This window comes from Salmo salar, chromosome 24 (assembly GCF_965601325.2).
Source record: "Salmo salar chromosome 24, fSalSal1, whole genome shotgun sequence".
Classification (NCBI taxonomy): domain Eukaryota; kingdom Metazoa; phylum Chordata; class Actinopteri; order Salmoniformes; family Salmonidae; genus Salmo; species Salmo salar.
In genome coordinates this window covers 32,569,344-32,588,776 of record NC_138314.1, presented here as the reverse complement: position 1 = coordinate 32,588,776, position 19,433 = coordinate 32,569,344, and the positions used below count along the sequence as shown (strand labels likewise).

General features: G+C 41.5%; 1 protein-coding gene across 1 annotated transcript; it reads right to left on the bottom strand.

Moving 5' to 3' along the window:
• Positions 1 to 5,280: 5,280 nt before the first annotated feature.
• ccdc180 (coiled-coil domain containing 180) lies at positions 5,281 to 15,473 on the bottom strand. The gene is made up of 37 exons (XM_045707006.2): positions 14,842 to 15,473; positions 14,576 to 14,745; positions 14,264 to 14,352; positions 14,028 to 14,137; positions 13,698 to 13,826; positions 13,494 to 13,604; positions 13,315 to 13,410; positions 13,060 to 13,223; positions 12,757 to 12,876; positions 12,557 to 12,636; positions 12,375 to 12,463; positions 11,972 to 12,091; positions 11,700 to 11,873; positions 11,459 to 11,574; positions 11,198 to 11,330; positions 11,056 to 11,098; positions 10,826 to 10,953; positions 10,552 to 10,736; positions 10,280 to 10,455; positions 9,998 to 10,178; positions 9,726 to 9,872; positions 9,500 to 9,644; positions 9,265 to 9,381; positions 9,039 to 9,134; positions 8,798 to 8,884; positions 8,426 to 8,562; positions 8,132 to 8,202; positions 7,835 to 7,898; positions 7,612 to 7,689; positions 7,443 to 7,512; positions 7,142 to 7,286; positions 6,881 to 7,041; positions 6,333 to 6,470; positions 6,115 to 6,226; positions 5,925 to 6,030; positions 5,649 to 5,790; positions 5,281 to 5,513 (listed from the first exon to the last, which is right to left on the bottom strand). The coding sequence occupies exons 1-37, from the start codon at positions 14,899 to 14,901 to the stop codon at positions 5,379 to 5,381; spliced, it is 4,425 nt and encodes a 1,474-aa protein (XP_045562962.2). The 5' UTR covers positions 14,902 to 15,473; the 3' UTR covers positions 5,281 to 5,378.
• Positions 15,474 to 19,433: the final 3,960 nt, after the last annotated feature.

Below are 19,433 nucleotides of genomic sequence, written 5' to 3'. Positions count from 1 at the left end.
GTTCATCATGATTTTAATTTAATAAAGAACACTACACAAAACGAGAAAACTGACAGCCAAACAGTCCTGTCAGGTGCAAAACACTCAACAGAAACAATTACCCATAAAACCCAAAGGAAAAACATGCTCCTTATGTGTGACTCCCAATCAGCAACAACGAACTTCAGCTGTGCCTGATTGGGAGCCACACCGGCCCAAAACAAAGAAATACAAAAAACCTAGAAAACGAACATAGAACGCCCACCCAATGTAACACCCTGGCCTAACTAAAATAAAGAACAAAAAACCCCTCTCTATGGCCAGGGCGTTACATGATATCTGAAGATATGGCTGACAAGATTGATACAGTCGCAATTTAACCATCGATTTTAACAGACCACAAAGGGATTTCAATAAAGATAAATATGCATGGTTTGTCAACAAAAAAAGTTAGTCAATTTTACTGAAAATGTAATAAGACTTTACTAGAAAATGAAGTATTTAAGAAGGAAGTAGCAGGAATTATTGATAAATATTGGATGCTTGTGAAATGAATACGTTTGGAAGTTACTGGGAACTAATGACATTTGGTATAAGGCTTTTGGCTATTTCAGTGTGGAAAGAAGTTGCTTGTGCCAAAAGAATATAACATCATAAATGGAATAATGGATTATACAAAAAAAATTGATCTAACTAATCAGGAATTACTGGAGCTATCATCCCTGCAAATGCAGTTAGACTGTATCTACGAGGAAAAGGCCCGGGGAGCATTTGTAAGATCAAGGCAAAAATGGATGGAAGAATGCGAGAAAAATGCAAAATATTTATTTAATTTAGAAGAAAAAGGCCGGCGAAATGAATTCCGTATGTAAATTAATGATCAATAATACTCCCAATGAAAATCCAAAAGAAATCTCTCAGCATGTTGCCCAGTTTTATCAGAATCTGAATACATTAGCCCAGTCAACTTCCAATATGGATTCTTTCTTAGACAATGTAGAAAGCATTGCTAAGAAGACAGATAATGATTTCAGGGATTTTTGTGATGATGAGTTATCTGAAATGGAAATAAAAGATTGTATTAAAAGCCTAAGGCACTGCATCACAATGCTTGAGGTGTCACTATAGACCTGGGTTCGAACCCAGGCTGTGTCACAGGTGGCCGTGACCAGGAGACCCATGAGGCAGCGCACAATTGGCCCAGCGTCGTCCGGGTTAGGGGAGGGTTTGTCCGTCTGGGATTTCCTTGTCCCATCGCGCTCTAGCAACTCCTTATGGTGGGCTGGGCGCCTGCAAGCTGACTCCGGTCACCAGCTGGTCGGTGTTTCCTCCAACACATTGGTGCGGCTGGCTTCCGGGTTAAGTGAGCAGTGTGTCAAGAAGCAGTGCAGCTTGGCAGGGTCGTGTTTCGGAGGATGCATGGCTCTCGACCTTCGCCTCTCCCGAGTCCATAGAGGAGTTGCAGCGATGGGATAAGACTGTAACTACTAATTGGATATCACACAATTGGGGAGAAAAAAAAACGTAAAAACTACCCACAAAAAATAAATCCTTAAGGACAACAGATTCCCTGGAAATGATGGTTTAACAAGAGTTCTATAGAACATTCAATGATCGATTGATTCCTTTCATTCTTGCTATGTTCCAAGAATCAATAGAAAAATGGGAGTTACCGGCATCTTTAAAGCAAGGTGTAATTACTTTGATTCCCAAACCTAATAAGGATAGTCTTTATATAGACAACTGGATGCCCATTAGGCTGTTGAATAATGATGGAAAGTTATTTGCCCTGGTATTTGCTAAGAGGTTGAAACAAGGCTTATATCATATAATTGATGAAGAACAATCTGGTTTTGTGCATGCTCGACACATTAGTCATAACATCAGGTTGATCTTAGATATGATTGACTATAATGACCTCATCCTTGATAATAGTTTTCTTATGTTTGTTGATACTTATAAAGCTTTTGACACTGTAGAACATGAGTTTATGTTCAAAGCAATAACTTTTTTGGGGTCTGGTGATTTCTTTTTTTTAACGCAGTCCCAACTTTATATAGTGGTTGTGCTAGCTCTGTGAAATTAGCTCACGGGACATCCCAACGATTTGATTTTGGCCATGGCATTAGGTAGGGCTGCCCAATTAGTCCATTTGTATTTTTATTGGCTACTCAAATTATGGCTCTTCATATCAAGAAAGGGAGTTTTCAAGATATTTCAGCACTTGGTAAGGAATTTAAATGATGTCATCTGGCTGATGATACCACCATATTTTTGAAAGACAGGAATGATGTTTCCTGTATTGACGACTTCCTTGGTTTCAGGTTTGAAAATTAATATCAATAAATCAGTCTTATTTCCACTCAAGGACTGTGTTTTACAGGAAGTATATGGTATCCCAATTAAAAACAAGATACACCGTGCTTCTTTGAGATATCAGCTGATGTAAGAAGAGCTTTATAAATAAATGTGATTTGATTTGACAGACAGTGACACATTCAATATCGCCTTGCACACTCTTGCGTGCATCTATCTGATCTAGGGTGTAATCATTAGTCCAAACAGTTGCAAAATGTAGTTTCTATTGGACAATTTCAGATAGGTCTATCCCGGTTTTGTTTGCTTCCGTTTAAGAAACGTTTTTCAACATGAATACACCCCTGATCAGGTCCTGACTGTTCTGCCGCCCTAGGCGAGACAAAACAATTGCTGACCCCCGCAAAACTAGAATAGTCCCAGCTAACTAACGGTACGCTTTAAATTCAATGAAAACTTTCTGACATAATTAGACACGTATAATATTTATGGGGTCAAATTGGGGTCATGATAGGGGCTGCACCAAATGTTTGATATATTATAATATATGATTATGCATATGTTGTATTAATAGAAGGGGAAGGGTTATAAGACCCCTCCCCCACTATATTTATAGGGTCCTAGACTACAGATTAACAATAAATATATATTCATTATAAGGTTTTAAAATTGTTCCACAGTCTTTTCTAAGTCTCTGCCTCTTATAAAGAAATGGTCTGAGATGTGTGTGATTATTGCATGGGTTCTGTGAGAAAGCACTTCAAAGATAAACATAGAGCCCTGCAGGGGAGTAGAAGAGATAAGATGCTAGTCAGACATACCTCTATAAATCAACTTGGGGGAGTGGACATTTACTGCTGAGGCCTTAGAAAACACTGAAACTATTGTATCTCTCTTGCAAGTTTGTATAGCTGTGTATGCATGGGCTTGGTCGGATGAGTAGCAGGTGATGACGTATGCAGTAACATCACTAGGGCTGGACTTCGGGCTTAATAAAATAACTTGGGACTTTTCCTATGGGGCAGAACTCATTAGAGACATCAGTTGTATATGTGATGTTTGATCTTTGACTGTCTACAGCTGTATTTTGATTAAAATTGTTATGATTTATAAGTGCACATTGAGTGTTCCTTATTTATTAAGTAAATAAAACGGAGCACAGAAAAACGGAACCAACAATATCTGGCAATGATCTCACTGCTTCCACCGGGCATTCCACTGTTTTCAAAACTCTATTAACTTCTTCCGTGGCAACTACACCGTTTCTTCCCCACCATTGTCATCAGAAGACTCCACAATGTCTGGTTCAATTAAAATGTTTTTGCCTAAATCAGGAATTTCCTCATGGTTCGATTCATTTTCAGAATCAGAGAGTCGGAAAATTATCCAGAAAGTAGTCCATCACAACTTCTTCCCACTGAGCTTTGTCAATAGCACTATATCACATCCGGCCGTGATTGGGAGTCCCATAGGGGGGCGCACAATTGCCCCAGCGTCGTCCGGGTTTGGCTGGCATTGTAAATAAGAATTTGTTCTTAACTGACTTGCCTAGTTAAATAAAGGTAAAATAAATAAATACAAATTCTGGTGACATGATGCTTGACTGCCGTTTTACAAATAAAAATATTCTCGCTCTTATCCATAATAATCTCATAATGTACAGTAGCCTACCAGCACTGTATCTGTGAGCTGTTGGCTAGAGTATATGTGCCAAGGCCAGCGTAGGCACATTTGCTATTTAATGCAACCGTTTTTGTGACAAAACTATCTGTAGAGTTGAAAATGCGATGGAAATACATTGAACTTTAGATTTTTATTCGGTATGTGAAAACTTAAGCGATAAAGTACATTTTGTGTGCACTGTCATCCTGCAATGACTTATCTGCAACAAGTCAGTTTGGTGGAAACGTACCACTGGTAGGAATGCGCATATTTACTTTATGCAGATTCTTATTGTTCTCCTTTTTCGTGATATCCAATTGGTAGCGTCCTCCGAAAACCTCCCATGGTGCACAGCTTCTTGACACACTGCTCGCTTAACCTGGAAGCCAGCCGCACCAATGTGTTGGAGGGAAGAAACACTGTACAACTGGAGACTGTGTTTTAACCCGGACGACTCTGGGCCAATTGTGCGCCGCGGGTCTCCCGGTCGCGGCCAAGAATCGAACCCGGATCTGTAGTGACGTCTCAAGCACTGCGATGCAGAGCCTTAGACCGCTGATGTTTTGGTCTTCCATGGCGACATCACCATGCGGTAAATTAGATAATAGACCAGGGGTAGGTAACCATGGTATGGAGTGTGCAGGCACTTAATGTTTTTTATTTAACCGACCTGGAAGACCAGGTGTGTTGAATTTAGTCAATCGCTGAACTGATCAATTAGCTCAGTTTGTCTGGTGTGGTGCCTAGTTAGATCAAAATTCTGTATGGTACATACCCCTGGAATAGACCCATAAGAAGAGTTCCAAACCTCTCTGCCAACAACATCTAATTTTCATTTTAGATTTCTTTTTGACCATTTTAATTGAAATCACAGTAAGGTACTTTAAATTGTTACCCAGAAATCATTTGATGATGGCATAAAAAATGGCTACATTGGACCTTTTAACCATTTCTTCATGTGGAATTATGAAGACCACAACACTTGAAATAAAAAAGAATGTATAACAACAACAAAGTTGCATTCATTGTAAAGAGTTAGTCCGGGATTCTATCCATAGCACAGCGCACTGGACAGTCGAAAATGCAGTTTTGATCTGACATATACAGCATTTACCGAACATTGCCTTTAAAAGCCATAGTCTACAATCTGCGATCTGATTAAATCCCGACCAGAATTAACAAAAATCTACGCTCTGTGTATTGAATATTGTGTTTTATAGCCAATCATGATGAATATAACGTTTTATAAAATACTAGTCACACATACACAATTTTGCCGAAGCAGTATTTTCAATCCCTTAGTGGCAGAAAGAGAAAGAAAAATGCAAACCATGAATTTATTTGTCACTGGAAATCTCATTTTAATCTAGTCTAGTCCTGCTGTAGAAAACGGTGAGCTCTGGTGCGGAGTTGCTAGGTGCTCACTCAGCGTTGAGCTGGGTCAGAGTGTTCAGTAAGCCTCTCCAGTGTTCCTCCCAGCACTGCACCTCCGTCCTCTGGACCTGGCTCTCCTGCACGGCCCAGGCCAGCTCCTCCCTGTACCGCTGCTCATAGCACTGTGGGCCACAAACCAAACACACACATTACAACATCCTATTTAATTGAACATTCTAATATGTCATTCTATGTATTATATCTAGCCTCTGTGTGTGTCTGCTCACATGTCTAAGGTTAATGCCTTGGCCTCCTACCTGGTACATAGATTCACAGGCCTCCACTGCTCTCAGGTGGCCTAAGGTGGTCTTTGCAGTGGTGATGGAGGCTGTTTTGTTGCATGGTTGCTCCACTGGACCATCAGTACTGGATCCAAAGTAAGAGATTCCTGGCCACGTTCTACCACATAAAATGTCATATATGGTTACGTTTCCAGGACTGTATTAATCATATTTATTTAAAGAGGTGCACAATATGAACATATTACTGCAGTCTTTACTGTACCATCATATTGTGCTTTTCACTGCGTTTACCTGCTGCCTCGCTGTATTTGATGTGCACTTTGCTTCTCCTCTAGCGGAATACCAGCTTGTTTTCGGCGAATTAGAGTGGTGACATTTTCACTCTTCATTTCAGCTTCTACAATTCCAGATCAGATTAAACATAAGGCTGTTATTTAGACTTTTAAATCAACAAGGCATGCGAGGATGGATGGAGACTTACGGCCAACTTGGACCTCATCTACGGTCAGGAGGTTGTCCATCTGGAACAGCAGGTTCTCTGTCAGAGAGGTGAGTGATCTCACAAACTCCTCCCCATGTTTCCTCACACATGCCTGAAATCCACAAAATGATGTGCATCCATGAGACTCACAGCCACCGAATTGCCAACTCCCTACTGCTGATAAGGTGAAAACAGATGTGGATATGGTCAGTGCTTACTTGTAGCTCTTGCAGAGTGTTCATGATGGCATTGGTCAGCTCTCTTTGTCTCTCCTCTTCAGCACGATTCAAGGTCTCCAGCTCTTTCTCACAAGCAGGATGGCTCAGACGCACACTCAGCTTGTCACTGTGCTTTTTCTTGAAAGGACAAGTTAGACATGAATGCCTTTCCACACCAGGAGATTCACTAGCATGACTACCCCACCCCCAGTTGGAATATATTTTATAATGCATCTTTCCTCCTTTGAGATAATTACAGATTTCTGAGTGAATAGATTTAAAGGTGGCTCTATTCAATCCGCGCTGAAGGTCCGCTTTATAGCGCGATTGATAGTTAAAGACAATGTTCCCGCGGTCGCAGAGACTGAATTCACTGTAAATACTGCATATGTCGGCTCAATCGGAAATTGCCTTTAAATTTTAAACACAGACCTTTGGCGATATGGATTGAATCCAGCCCATGGTTTCCACTCTTTTGCTTTCACTAATCTTCCCTTGTCAGATCAGAGATTTCCTCAAGGAAAGACATTTAAACAAGGCGACAGTACCTTTCTCCCCTCGCTCTCATGCAGAGTGATGCCTAGCTGTTGACGGATGTTGTCCGTGTCTTGGCTCAGGCTCCCCAGGTGTTGTTCTCCCAGGTTAGAGATGAGCACCCCTGGCACCTTGGAAAGACCCTCCTCAATGTCTTTCAGCTGCTGTCGGAATTCTGTCCAAAGTCAGGGAACACGTGACAGGATGGAGAGGAAGGGGGAGAAAATGTGCCTCAACTGTACCCAATCGATGGAAATGCAAAAGTCCATGCTAACCTTGCAGACAGTTGTTGTGGTAGTCCTGAGTTTGGCCCTGGTAGACGAGCAGCCTTTTGTTAATCTCCTCAGCACATTGTTCAAACGTCTCCTGGAGGTACTGAGGCCTTGTGATAGGCCGGCGTTCCTTCTTCTTATAGAACTCCTGATCGCCACACACAATTAAATTAGTGTTACTGGCAATTAACATTAGGAAGATTGTGATAATTGGGAATATTAGACTTTACTATAAATAACATAGGATCAAATGACACATGGCAATATTGGGTTTAACTGCAGATTATAACGAATGAGCTGTTACCTCAGCAACCAGGAGAAGAATATCATTGGTCTTCCAAAGAATGCTGGTTATCAAACTTTTGAAAGTAGTTCTGAAAGAATGACAGATTTAAAGAGAATTTAAATCAGTATTGATCTGCAAAGCATTGATCTCAGTAAGGCATGCTGCTGTGCTATTAAGGACTACTCACACGCCATGTGTCTCTGGTTTGGGACCAAACACCTGGAATCTCTTGTCAAAGCGAGTGGGTTTAGAAAACCTCTTCACACTATAAAATAAATAGATGAGAGTGCTTAGGTCTCCATGTAAACTGACCAGCAATACTAAGCTATACAGTAACTCTACTGTTACTACAAGTGATTTCTGCATGATTGTGCTCCATTGATAATGACACAGAAAAGGTTCCCTCTGACCTTTGTGCACTGACAGATTCGGCAGAATCCCCTGACCTCTGCCCAATAGGAGACGACAACCTGACTACAAAGAGCACAGAGGGACAAAACATTACATTTTACTGGAATCAGCATGACTTTTGCATTTGTTCTTGGCTAGCCTTGGAGCCAGACAGACCACATAGTACGTTAGTATAGCTAAGTACAAACAGCAATATTGCTCAGAGTCTGGGCACCAGGCTAGGTCTTATTTGCTAGATTTAATTCCATCCTTCCTCTGAAGTATGTGACATCATTGTAAGCCAACATGGCTGGTACCTGTGACTGCTGCTGAGACCCTCTCTGTCGACTCTGAATTGGCTTCCTGGGTGACTTTAGGCTTGCTTAGCCTGAGGAATCATCAGAGTATGTCAGTTCTCCTCTTCACTGCATTTCTCATGTAAAAGATCAGTCATTAAATTGGCCTATTTGGACTTAATACTCGTCTTTGACCAGGGAGTTCTGACAGCCGCATTCCTAAATTAATACTGTCTGTATGAACATGATTCTCTATGGCCTTATAAACAGAGTTACCGATTATATTATTAGAGGCTGTGTGAGCTTCTCTCTGACCTCAGCAGTCCCCTGATGACCCCCACGGCCACATCATCCATGAAGGACACCCCCATGCGGCTGGGCTGGAGCAGACCGTCTATGGCAGGGCTTGCTGACTTGCGGGACTTGGGGCGTGCTGCTACAGCGAAGGCCCCCTGGAGAGGGCATTCAGGCATCAGTACTGCCATGGAAGGGTTCTGCACACAAAACACACTGCAGTAAACCCTAGCTGGACCTCAGCCATGGTCAATGCAACAATAAAAACTATGGATCAACAACAACATTGTAAAATCCGCTACATTCCATTTCTCATATAACAATGTGCTTTTGGGTAAGCTGTCTTTATGTATGTTTATATAGAAGACTTTATATCCATTGCAACACACTTACCAAAAAGCATTCAAGATAATGGCATCGTGCCCTCAATTCCTCTATTATAGACCACGTAAAAGTGAAAACATCATCTGTTGTCACTGTCTACAAGAGGGAAATTGAATGAACATATATTAGGACAATTAGTACAAATATGCTGTTATTGATGCGAAAAAATAATGTGCGATGCTCTGTCTAGTAGTCTTTTACAAGAGAAAAATATAAATCAATCAGCACACATTTGGATTGAGTTTAGTACCTTTTCTGGACTGCTTCTGGCACAAGTATCTACCATACTTTTTAACTCTGTCAGGAGGCTGTTGATTTTCTTATTTTGCATGTTGCTCTTTGTTGCCTGTAAAATAGAAGCAGACACATTTTGACCTGTGGGTGTATGTTAAGATATGAGTAATGGCAAGAGAGGGATGCAAGACGGTAAACGAGAGATATCATGAGAGGCGGGCAGAACAGATATAATAATGTACCTCTGTTTTTATCTGAACCTGTGTATTTGTTAGCATTCCTTGGATTTTCTCCAGAAATTTCAAATCCACTGTCAAAAAGTGGAATTTCTCCTCAAATCTGTTTATCACATCCTTCGCCTAAGGGGTAAATGCAACATTGGTATGGCAAAGCTCAGCACAAATATGTAACACTGAAATAATCTGGGTCAAAACAAATGTAATGTGACTTTTCTTTGGGCTTAGTTAAAGTTCATACCAGCTCCAGACACTTGGACTCTGTCCCCTCCATATCCAGCATTATAGCCTCATCGTTGGTGTCGATACGTTTAACCATTTTCTCAATCCGTTTGTGATGCGCCTCTATCTCTTTGGGTGTGAAGTTCCCTCCATCTGAGAACAGCCTGCAGGCATAAAGGCCATCATTTACAAAATAATCCGTACTTTGACACCCTATTAAAAAAGTATAGAGGAACAACTCCTACTTAAAGGATTTGATTAACTGGACGTTGGTCTCTCTTAGGCCATCCAGCTTGGACTCCAGAGTCTGTCTGAAGTTTCTCTGTGATGCCTGAATGATGTTCATGTGGCTCTCCAAATTGGATTGCAGCGTACCACATAGCCCAACCAGCCTGAGGACAGAGATGAGCAGTGATGCATTGATAAAGAGAAAAAGAAAAAGTACAACAAAATACATAATTACTGCTCGTAAATGGATGTTCTAAACGTTTTGTTAGATAACCACAAATGTCCTTACACGTCTGACTTGGTGGCATAGGTAAAGACATCCTCCATGCTGTAAATCTGGGATCTGAAGTCCTCAGTCAGTTTGTGCTGTCGAATCTGGAGTTCGTGGAAGTCCGTTCGGCAGTTGCCAAGGGCCTGCAAGATGCCTTTACAGTGCCTATCCACACGATCTCTGTGCAGTACCAGTTCTGCTAAAGAGGGCAGACAGACAAATGTACATTAATTTACAGTAAACTACTGGGACTCTTTATTTAGAGTGGACTTTGAAGGTGAGATGGGTTAATCTTCTCACCAGCACGGACATTGTGGATGTCCACCTCGATTCTCTTAGCCCGTGGTTGGTGGAGGTGCAGTCGGAGATCCTGCTCTGACTTCAGTGCTTCCTTCTTGGCTGCCACAATATTCATCGTGTTGGTGAGAGCAGTCTGATATCTCTCTTCGAGGTGGTTGAAAAACAACAGACGTATACTACGAGGAAAGAGGGACATTGTTCAGAAAGAGGCTATCCTTCAACAGTAACTAATGACAAGTACTACAGATAAATGGTTTTATCCAGGCCTGTACTCTTTTTGTAGATCCGCAAGAAGACTTCTGGGGAACACAACCAACTCCATCTCAGATGGAATGGGATCCTGCTCCGTGTCCCATTGAGAGACAAAGCTCTGACCGTTGTACACATTGCCTTTAGAGGTGCAGAATGACTCACTGGACTGAGAGTCAAGAAACTCCCAATGGGAATCAATGTCATCCTACAGCAAGGAGAAACAATTTATATTCCATGCCTACACTGCCATGGTAAAATAAAAGTAGCAGTTTGTGTTTTTGCATGGATTTGAACCTCAGTGTCAAATTCATCAAAGGATGAATGTGCTGGATTTGGACTTTTCTGGAATCCTCCCGGACAACGTTTCCTTCCCTGTACAGTGGTCTGTCTTGTCCTCTTCACACTGGCCCTCCCACTTAAATCTATTGATCCAACATCACACAAACGTTTGCTCATACATAGGATCCTGAAGTAATGTCACAGCATTGAAATTGACTGCTGCTAAAAGACAATATCCAACTCACCAAGGTTTATGACGGGATAAAGGGAGCGAAGTTCCTCAGAGTCCTGTGGTTAAAAGATAGACCCTTAAAGTGATTAACAAATCGTCTGTACAAGGCTAATCTTTATAGTAATAGTGGCTTGCTTTACATCTTAAATCCGTACCTGACTACCGGTATATATCTCCTTGACGTTGAAGAATCGACTGACAGCGGAGCTGTAAGAGTGCAGCTCCTCCAAGACCATGGCAGGATAACTCTCCACTGTGTCCACCTCTTCTTTGTAGAAGTGCATGTATCTACGGAAATCATACCACAGCTGTAGGAAACGCCTAGTCTGCATGTGAAGTTGGGACCATGCTAGGAAAAACTCCTTCTTTAGAGAAATACTATTACATTTCTGGAAAAACAGCCAATAGTAGCCTACACAAGTTTTATTTCATCCAGGGAGTGTAGAGTCTTCTCCAGCGTGATTTTGAGTGCTTCTTCAGTGCTCTCCTGTCTCAGTCTGTCCAACATAACATCAAGATGAGCCTCCTTCTTCTGGAAAACAGACACCAGTGGGAGTTATCAGGGGGCCTTGTTCTGCTATCAGTATCCTTGGTCCTTGTGGTGGCAGGGCAGTGCTGGGGGGGGGGCTGGTGGTGGGAACTGGGAATGAGGCTCACCTGGATTTCATGCTCCTGACTGTAGCGCACCTCGTCCAGCTGGTCTTGCAGCTGCTGCTCCCTCCTCTGCAGCCCGGCACTGTGCACCTCCCACAGGTGAGATGCCCCACGTGTGAATTTGAAAAGTGACTTACTTAGCACAGCAGCTCTCTTGGCCAAAGACTCAAACGCTCTCTGGGGTAAGAGACGGAAAGTCAGGGCATTACCAACCTTTAACAGGATGAATGAAAAACACAGTTCTGTTGTTGTCTTTGTCTTTTCCCAGGACTTACATCCATGGTGGCAAGGTGCTCCTCGGTCTGGCTCTGGCATTTCCCAATCAGAGGCAGGAACTCAGCATTAACAGTATGCTGGATCTCTTCTGGAGAAACCCCATATGTAGTAATCTCTTTCTAAGTAAACCAATGGAAAGGAAAATGTGACTTTGACATGGTTACAGGGTACATTTACAGATTAGCAAATTAAATGAGAAATATTTATTATTCAAAGATAATATAATAATATTTGATTTTATAGGGGCAGATACAATTAAAACATTGACACAATGAATTATCAAGAGTCAGGTGCATTGCACCATCATGCATTAGCTCGTGCTAATTTCCAGAATCAGTCCCAAGATGGGCTTTAAATAAGATGATCTAAAAGGTGGAAAAGAAAAACATGACCGATATGTACCTTGACTTGTTCTACCTCAGCTAGGCATTCTTGCCAGGTATTTTCATAATAAGAATGTAGCTTCCTCATTGATTCAATGTGCATACAATCTGAGGAAACATAGAAATGTAAAACACAGAACGCGCATATAAACGTGTATATAAACATAATATTAAGAAAGTATAGAACAAGGATTTGCTCACCAATTTGCTCGTTGACAGATGACAAAGACTTATACCAGTCAGTGATTAGAGTCTTTGAACATCTTGGAGGTATCATGGCACTACAAATAAACCCAGACACAATGAATCAATCATTATCGTCATATCTGTCTAATGTATCCCGAACTAAGTGTGACATACTGACTCGTCTCACAACAAGGGGAAATTGCCTGCTGACTCACGTGAGTGACTGAAGAATTTTGATGCGTCTTTCTCTAAAAGATTGCTGTGCTGCACTCATGGTGTCCAGAATAGCTTGTACGTCCTTGGGACACTGGATTGGAGGGCTTCCCATGAAATCTCTAATGCCAAAAAGTTGATAGGATTTAGAAGTTAAGCAAGAATTATAACACCACTAAATATCACAACTCAAATATAAGGAGGCAGACTTTTTTTGGTAGTCAAAGTTAAAGACAGAGAATAGCCTACTAGATGTTCCATGGAAGAGATTAATGAATTTGTTGAACACTGAAGAAACAACCTACTTGAACCTGCTGACCACACCAAGGACCTTAAAGCTCTTCCAGTCTTGCAGTTTGTCCTCCCATCTGAGTCGGTGGAATACCTCCTTCTGTAGATCATTCTCCATCAGGTTCAGGTAGAGCTTGGCCACTGCTCGTCTATTTGCTAGAATAGCCTGGTTTATCATCTGCGGAGGGAGGCGACATGAGTGTCTCCGTGCACTGCAGTTAGTGTCATTTCTACACTACCTTGATGATAATGCACCAAGAACATCCTACCATGGCTTCTCTATTGATCAGTCGGTGGATATCCGAAGGCATTACGTAGCAGATCTTTTCCAGTTTCCCTGTGTATTTTCTCAGCAATGCTGCAATCTGGACAGCAATAGAAAAATGTCAAGAACAATATCAAGTAATTTACATAGTGATAATTTATAGTACTGTTGTATAAGACTCACCATGGCTGTTCTGTCAGACTCATACTTAGCCAGGGTATCATCCAGATCCTTGATCCACTTCCTCCTAATCACTGACTCTTGTTTCACTGTATCCCAGAAGTCATGAAGTCCCTGTAAGAGAAGTTGTGACAATTCAAATTGTTGCTGTTGGTTATTTATCCTATTGATGTCATGAAACGAGAAGCCATTTAAGGCTATTCTGACCTGTAAGGTGAACTTCTCCAAATCAGAAAGATTTTCAATCCTCTGCATTTGTCTCTCCACATTGCCATCATACACTGAGAGTTGGTGCAGCACCTCTTGCCCAGTTTTCCTGAATAATGTCTCATACTCCTGCGAGCAATAAGGCATTGTGTCACTTCTAAACTACTAGAATTATAGTAATAATTATAATTACTAAGCCATTACATTGAATACCTCAAAATTGTATTGTACTAACTTACAGTAAATCACTTTTTTTTTATTATACTATGCCTATGACTGCTTCAATATATAAACTCAAACTTGACACCGTAGTGAATATGAGGTGCCTACCACACTGAGCACAGAAAGGTCCCTGTACAACTGTGCCACAGCCTCTAGGTGGTTCCTCTGCTTTTTCTCCATCAGGCGTTCAATGATGTCTGACCCTGGCTTTTCTGCCACTGCGGAGATAAGAAGGAAGGGATCAATAACCTCAGGCAAAACAAGCACAAGTCTGCATTCGCCTACCATCATTCATCACCCACCCTCTTATGTTTAAGCCTGCAAAACTTTAGTGTGCTACTTGCCAACATGGTCAGGTAGTCCACGGATCTCCTCCTCAACAAGCTGCTCCTCAGTCGTCTGGCAATGCTTGATGCCTGAGAACAGTTGGTACCTGTGGTGTCAAACAGGGTCAGACAGACTCACACACCCTTCAAAAGTACATGCATATTACAAATTGACAATACGCGATGACCCACTGGGCACACACTGGTTCAATCAATGTTGTTTCAATGTCATTTAAATGAAATTAGGCATAGCATTTACATCTGTGCCCAGTGGGGAATGTGTTCTGAGTATGTATGAAGGATGCAACTTGTATTCCACAGTGCCTGTACCTAACAGCCATTTCCTCTGAGCATTGGTGGGTTTCAGTCTGAAGACTTCTAATCTGCTGCTGCAGACCAGTGTCTGTGTCCCTACTAAGAGGAGGGTTGTCCCTTGGTAAGAATCCTTCATTAGTCTCACGTTTCCTCCGAGTATCATGTAGAGACCTTGACAGCTGAACCTGAGGATAAAATTGATGCGTGGCATTAACGTGCAACAACATAGACACTACGAAACTTTTAAAGCATTTCATATCAATAAACAACCTATAGCCTACCTGGGCGTCAAACATCTGGCGGTAGACTTTCCCACTTGGAATGACACGAGTCTCAGCCATAATGTCGAGACAGGAGTTTTGCGTAGCTTACCTAAACATGCAATGTAATCAAGCAGCTACTGTAACGTTAGCTAACGTTATTTGCTACTTCAGTAACGTTACTTTGCAAAACAGCTCAAGCGCCAAGCCTAGTCGTAGTTGAAAATATACATTGCATGACAATACATTGTTCTCTATTTTAGCTTTATAATATAGAGTTAATACTTATTTGGCTATCACGTTATTAGCTCAAGTTCGATTGAGTTTAGCTAGGATGCGAACTCACGATTCCATCTGACCCAGGCAGAGCGTCCATTCGTCGCTATGACAACAGATCCTCGAAGCTATCTCGGGTTCATTTGTAACAAGTAAACACAGAGTTTCTAAACCCAGAGACGCAACATCGAGAGACTTCCAGGGAGGCTTAAGCAGACCAGGCTGGGCTTTGGGGGTTGAGAAATCATTTACATTTACATTTAAGTCATTTAGCAGACGCTCTTATCCAGAGCGACTTACAAAATGGTGCATTCACCTTATGATATCCAGTGGAACAACCACTTTACAATAGTGCATCTAAATATTTTAAGGGGGGGGGGGGGGGGGGGGGGTTAGAAGGATTACTTTATCCTATCCTAGGTATTCCTTAAAGAGGTGGGGTTTCAGGTGTCTCCGGAAGGTGGTAATTGACTCCGCTGTCCTGGCGTCGTGAGGGAGCTTGTTCCACCATTGGGGTGCCAGAGCAGCGAACAGTTTTGACTGGGCTGAGCGGGAACTGTGCTTCCTCAGAGGTAGGGGGGCCAGCAGGCCAGTGGTGGATGAACGCAGTGCCCTTGTTTGGGTGTAGGGCCTGATCAGAGCCTGAAGGTATGGAGGTGCCGTTCCCTTCACAGCTCCGTAGGCAATCACCATGGTCTTGTAGCGGATGCGAGCTTCAACTGGAAGCCAGTGGAGAGAGCGGAGGAGCGGGGTGACGTGAGAGAACTTGGGAAGGTTGAAATCAATAAGAGATGTGAAAATTCTTCCTTAGCTGTTCATTTTCTCAAAATCTGAAGGCACATCCTAGATTCGAGACAATGTCTTAAGTAGTTGAACATGTTATTACTCCAACCTTGTGAAAGTTACAAACTGACCCGTTTTCATTTTCCTCAAAAATAATGTTATTATATTGAAGGAGTGCATTTGTTTTGAAGGCCTGCATAAGCGGAGATTGATGCGAGAGACCCGATGACGTCAATCTACGCATGCGCTTAGCTAGCCAAAGTCGCCATGACGTCCCCTACAAAAGTGATCGGGGATTTCTATTGGAGAAGCAGTTTCTTCCTATCTTCATACTGTACTGTCTTTGAAGCAACGTTTGTGAAAATCTTTAATTCCGTGCCACAAAATTCAAACCAATGATGCAAACATTGCAACCGTTTGTGTGCATAAATTCCAAACAGTTTGCGCATTTAGTGCACTAGCTTTCTCCCTCACTAGCTTTAAGCACCAGCTATCAGAGCAGCTCCCAGATCACTGCACCTGTACATAGCCCATCTATAATTTAGCCCAAACTACTACCTCTTCCCCTACTTTATTTATTTTATTTATTTTGCTCCTTTGCACCATATTATTTATATTTTAACTTTGAACTTTCTTCAAATAACAAATCTACCATTCCAGTGTTTTACTTGCTATACTTTATTTACTTTGCCACCATGGCCTTTTTTGCCTTTACCTCCCTTATCTCACATCATTTGCTCACATTGTATATAGTCTTATTTTTTTCTACTGTATCATTGATTGTATGTTGTTTTACTCCATGTGTAACTCTGTGTTTTTGTATGTTGTCGAACTGCTTTGCTTTATCTTGGCCAGGTCGCAATTGTAAATGAGAACTTGTTCTCAACTTGCCTACCTGGTTAAATAAAGGTGAAATAAAAATAAATAAAATAAAGTGTGTACCACACCTCTTCACCAAATAATTCTATACAAATTGTAGTTTAACTTACATTTTACATTGACATTTTAGTCATTTAGCAGACGCTCTCATTCAGAGCGACTTGCAGGAGCAATTAGGGTTAAATGCTTTGCTCAAGTGCACATTGACAGATTTTTCACCTAGTTGGCTCGGGGATTCGAATGAACTACCATTCATGGTCGACGGGGTCAAGTCTGACTCCTTACAGTTACTTAAAGGGGTCCCTCAGGGTTCAATAATTGGCCCACTATTGTTCTCACTTTATATAAACAACATTGGTGATGATGTCAGATATTGTAAATTCCATTTATATGCAGATGACACAGTGATGTACTCTATTGCTCCAACAGCGGACCAAGCTTTAATGCAGTTGGAGTCTGATTTTAGGATACTACAGGGGTCTCTTTTACAGCTTAAACTTGTTTTAAATGCTAAGAAAACAAATGTCATGTTTTTTTCTAGGTCTAATTTCTCAGTTAGAAACACTTTTGTAATCACTAGCTTGGATGGTACTCAAATCAAACAGGTCTCTGCATATAAATATTTAGGGGTATGGTTAGATGATAGGCTTTCTTTTAAAAAACATGTTACTGAATTGGGAAAAAAGCTCAAATTCAAGATAGGGTTCCTTTACAGAAACAGGGCTTGTCTGTCCTTTGTAAATAGAAAACAAATTGTGCAGGCTACTTTTATGTCCGTTTTAGATTATGGTGATATTATCTATATGCATGCATCGGCAAACATATTAAAACCACTGGATGCTATTTACCATTGTGCACTCAGGTTTATCACGGGTGATAGTTACAAAACTCATCACTGTATCCTATATCAACATGTGGGTTGGGCCTCTCTATCTGTGAGGCGAGAGCAACATGCTCTCTTGTTTATTTATAAAGCGCTTCTTTTAAAACTACCTCCATATACAGTGCCTTGCGAAAGTATTCGGCCCCCTTGAACTTTTCGACCTTTTGCCACATTTCAGGTTTCAAACATAAAGATATAAAACTGTAATTTTTTGTGAAGAATCAACAACAAGTGGGACACAATCATGAAGTGGAATGAAATTTATTGGATATTTCTAACTTTTTTAACAAATAAAAAACTGAAAAATTGGCCGTGCAAAATTATTCAGCCCCTTTACTTTCAGTGCAGCAAACTCTCTCCAGAAGTTCAGTGAGGATCTCTGAATGATCCAATGTTGACCTAAATGACTAATGATGATAAATAGAATCCACCTGTGTGTAATCAAGTCTCCGTATAAATGCACCTGCTCTGTGATAGTCTCAGAGGTCCGTTTAAAGCGCAGAGAGCATCATGAAGAACAAGGAACACACCAGTCAGGTCCGAGATACGGTTGTGGAGAAGTTTAAAGCCGGATTTGGATACAAAAAGATTTCCCAAGCTTTAAACATCCCAAGGAGCACTGTGCAAGCGATAATATTGAAATGGAAGGAGTATCAGACCACTGCAAATCTACGAAGACCCGGCCGTCCCTCTAAACTTTCAGCTCATACAAGGAGAAGACTGATCAGAGATGTAGCCAAGAGGCCCATGATCACTCTGGATGAACTGCAGAGATCTACAGCTGAGGTGGGAGACTCTGTCCATAGGACAACAATCAGTCGTATACTGCACAAATCTGGCCTTTATGGAAGAGTGGCAAGAAGAAAGCCATTTCTTAAAGATATCCATAAAAAGTGTTGTTTAAAGTTTGCCACTAGCCACCTGCGAGACACACCAAACATGTGGAAGAAGGTGCTCTGGTCAGATGAAACCAAAATCGAACTTTTTGGCAACAATGCAAAACGTTATGTTTGGCGTAAAAGCAACACAGCTCATCACCCTGAACACACCATCCCCACTGTCAAACATGGTGATGGCAGCATCATGGTTTGGGCCTGCTTTTCTTCAGCAGGGGCAGGGAAGATGGTTAAAATTGATGGGAAGATGGATGGAGCCAAATACAGGACCATTCTGGAAGAAAACCTGATGGAGTCTGCAAAAGACCTGAGACTGGGACGGAGATTTGTCTTCCAACAAGACAATGATCCAAAACATAAAGCAAAATCTACAATGGAATGGTTCACAAATAAACATATCCAGGTGTTAGAATGGCCAAGTCAAAGTCCAGACCTGAATCCAATCGAGAATCTGTGGAAAGAACTGAAAACTGCTGTTCACAAACGCTCTCCATCCAACCTCACTGCGCTCGAGCTGTTTTGCAAGGAGGAATGGGCAAAAATTTCAGTCTCTCGATGTGCAAAACTGATAGAGACATACCCCAAGCGACTTACAGCTGTAATCGCAGCAAAAGGTGGTGCTACAAAGTATTAACTTAAGGGGGCTGAATAATTTTGCACGCCCAATTTTTCAGTTTTTTATTTGTTAAAAAAGTTTCAAATATTCAATAACTTTCATTCCACTTCATGATCGTGTCCCACTTGTTGTTGATTCTTCACAAAAAATTACAGTTTTATATCTTTATGTTTGAAGCCTGAAATGTGGCAAAAGGTCGAAAAGTTCAAGGGGGCCGAATACTTTCGCAAGGCACTGTATATCATCATTAATTTCCACTAGATATACAAATTTTAAAACC

Coding starts and splice junctions, on each gene's coding strand:
- ccdc180 (XM_045707006.2), bottom strand. CDS start 14,901: ATGGCTGAGACTCGTGTCATTCCAAGTGGGAAAGTCTACCGCCAGATG. Junction 13,827..14,027: donor ACCTTTCTGTGCTCAGTGTG/GTAGGCACCTCA, acceptor TATTGCTCGCAG/GAGTATGAGACATTATTCAG. Junction 12,637..12,756: donor AAAATTCTTCAGTCACTCAC/GTGAGTCAGCAG, acceptor GTTTATTTGTAG/TGCCATGATACCTCCAAGAT.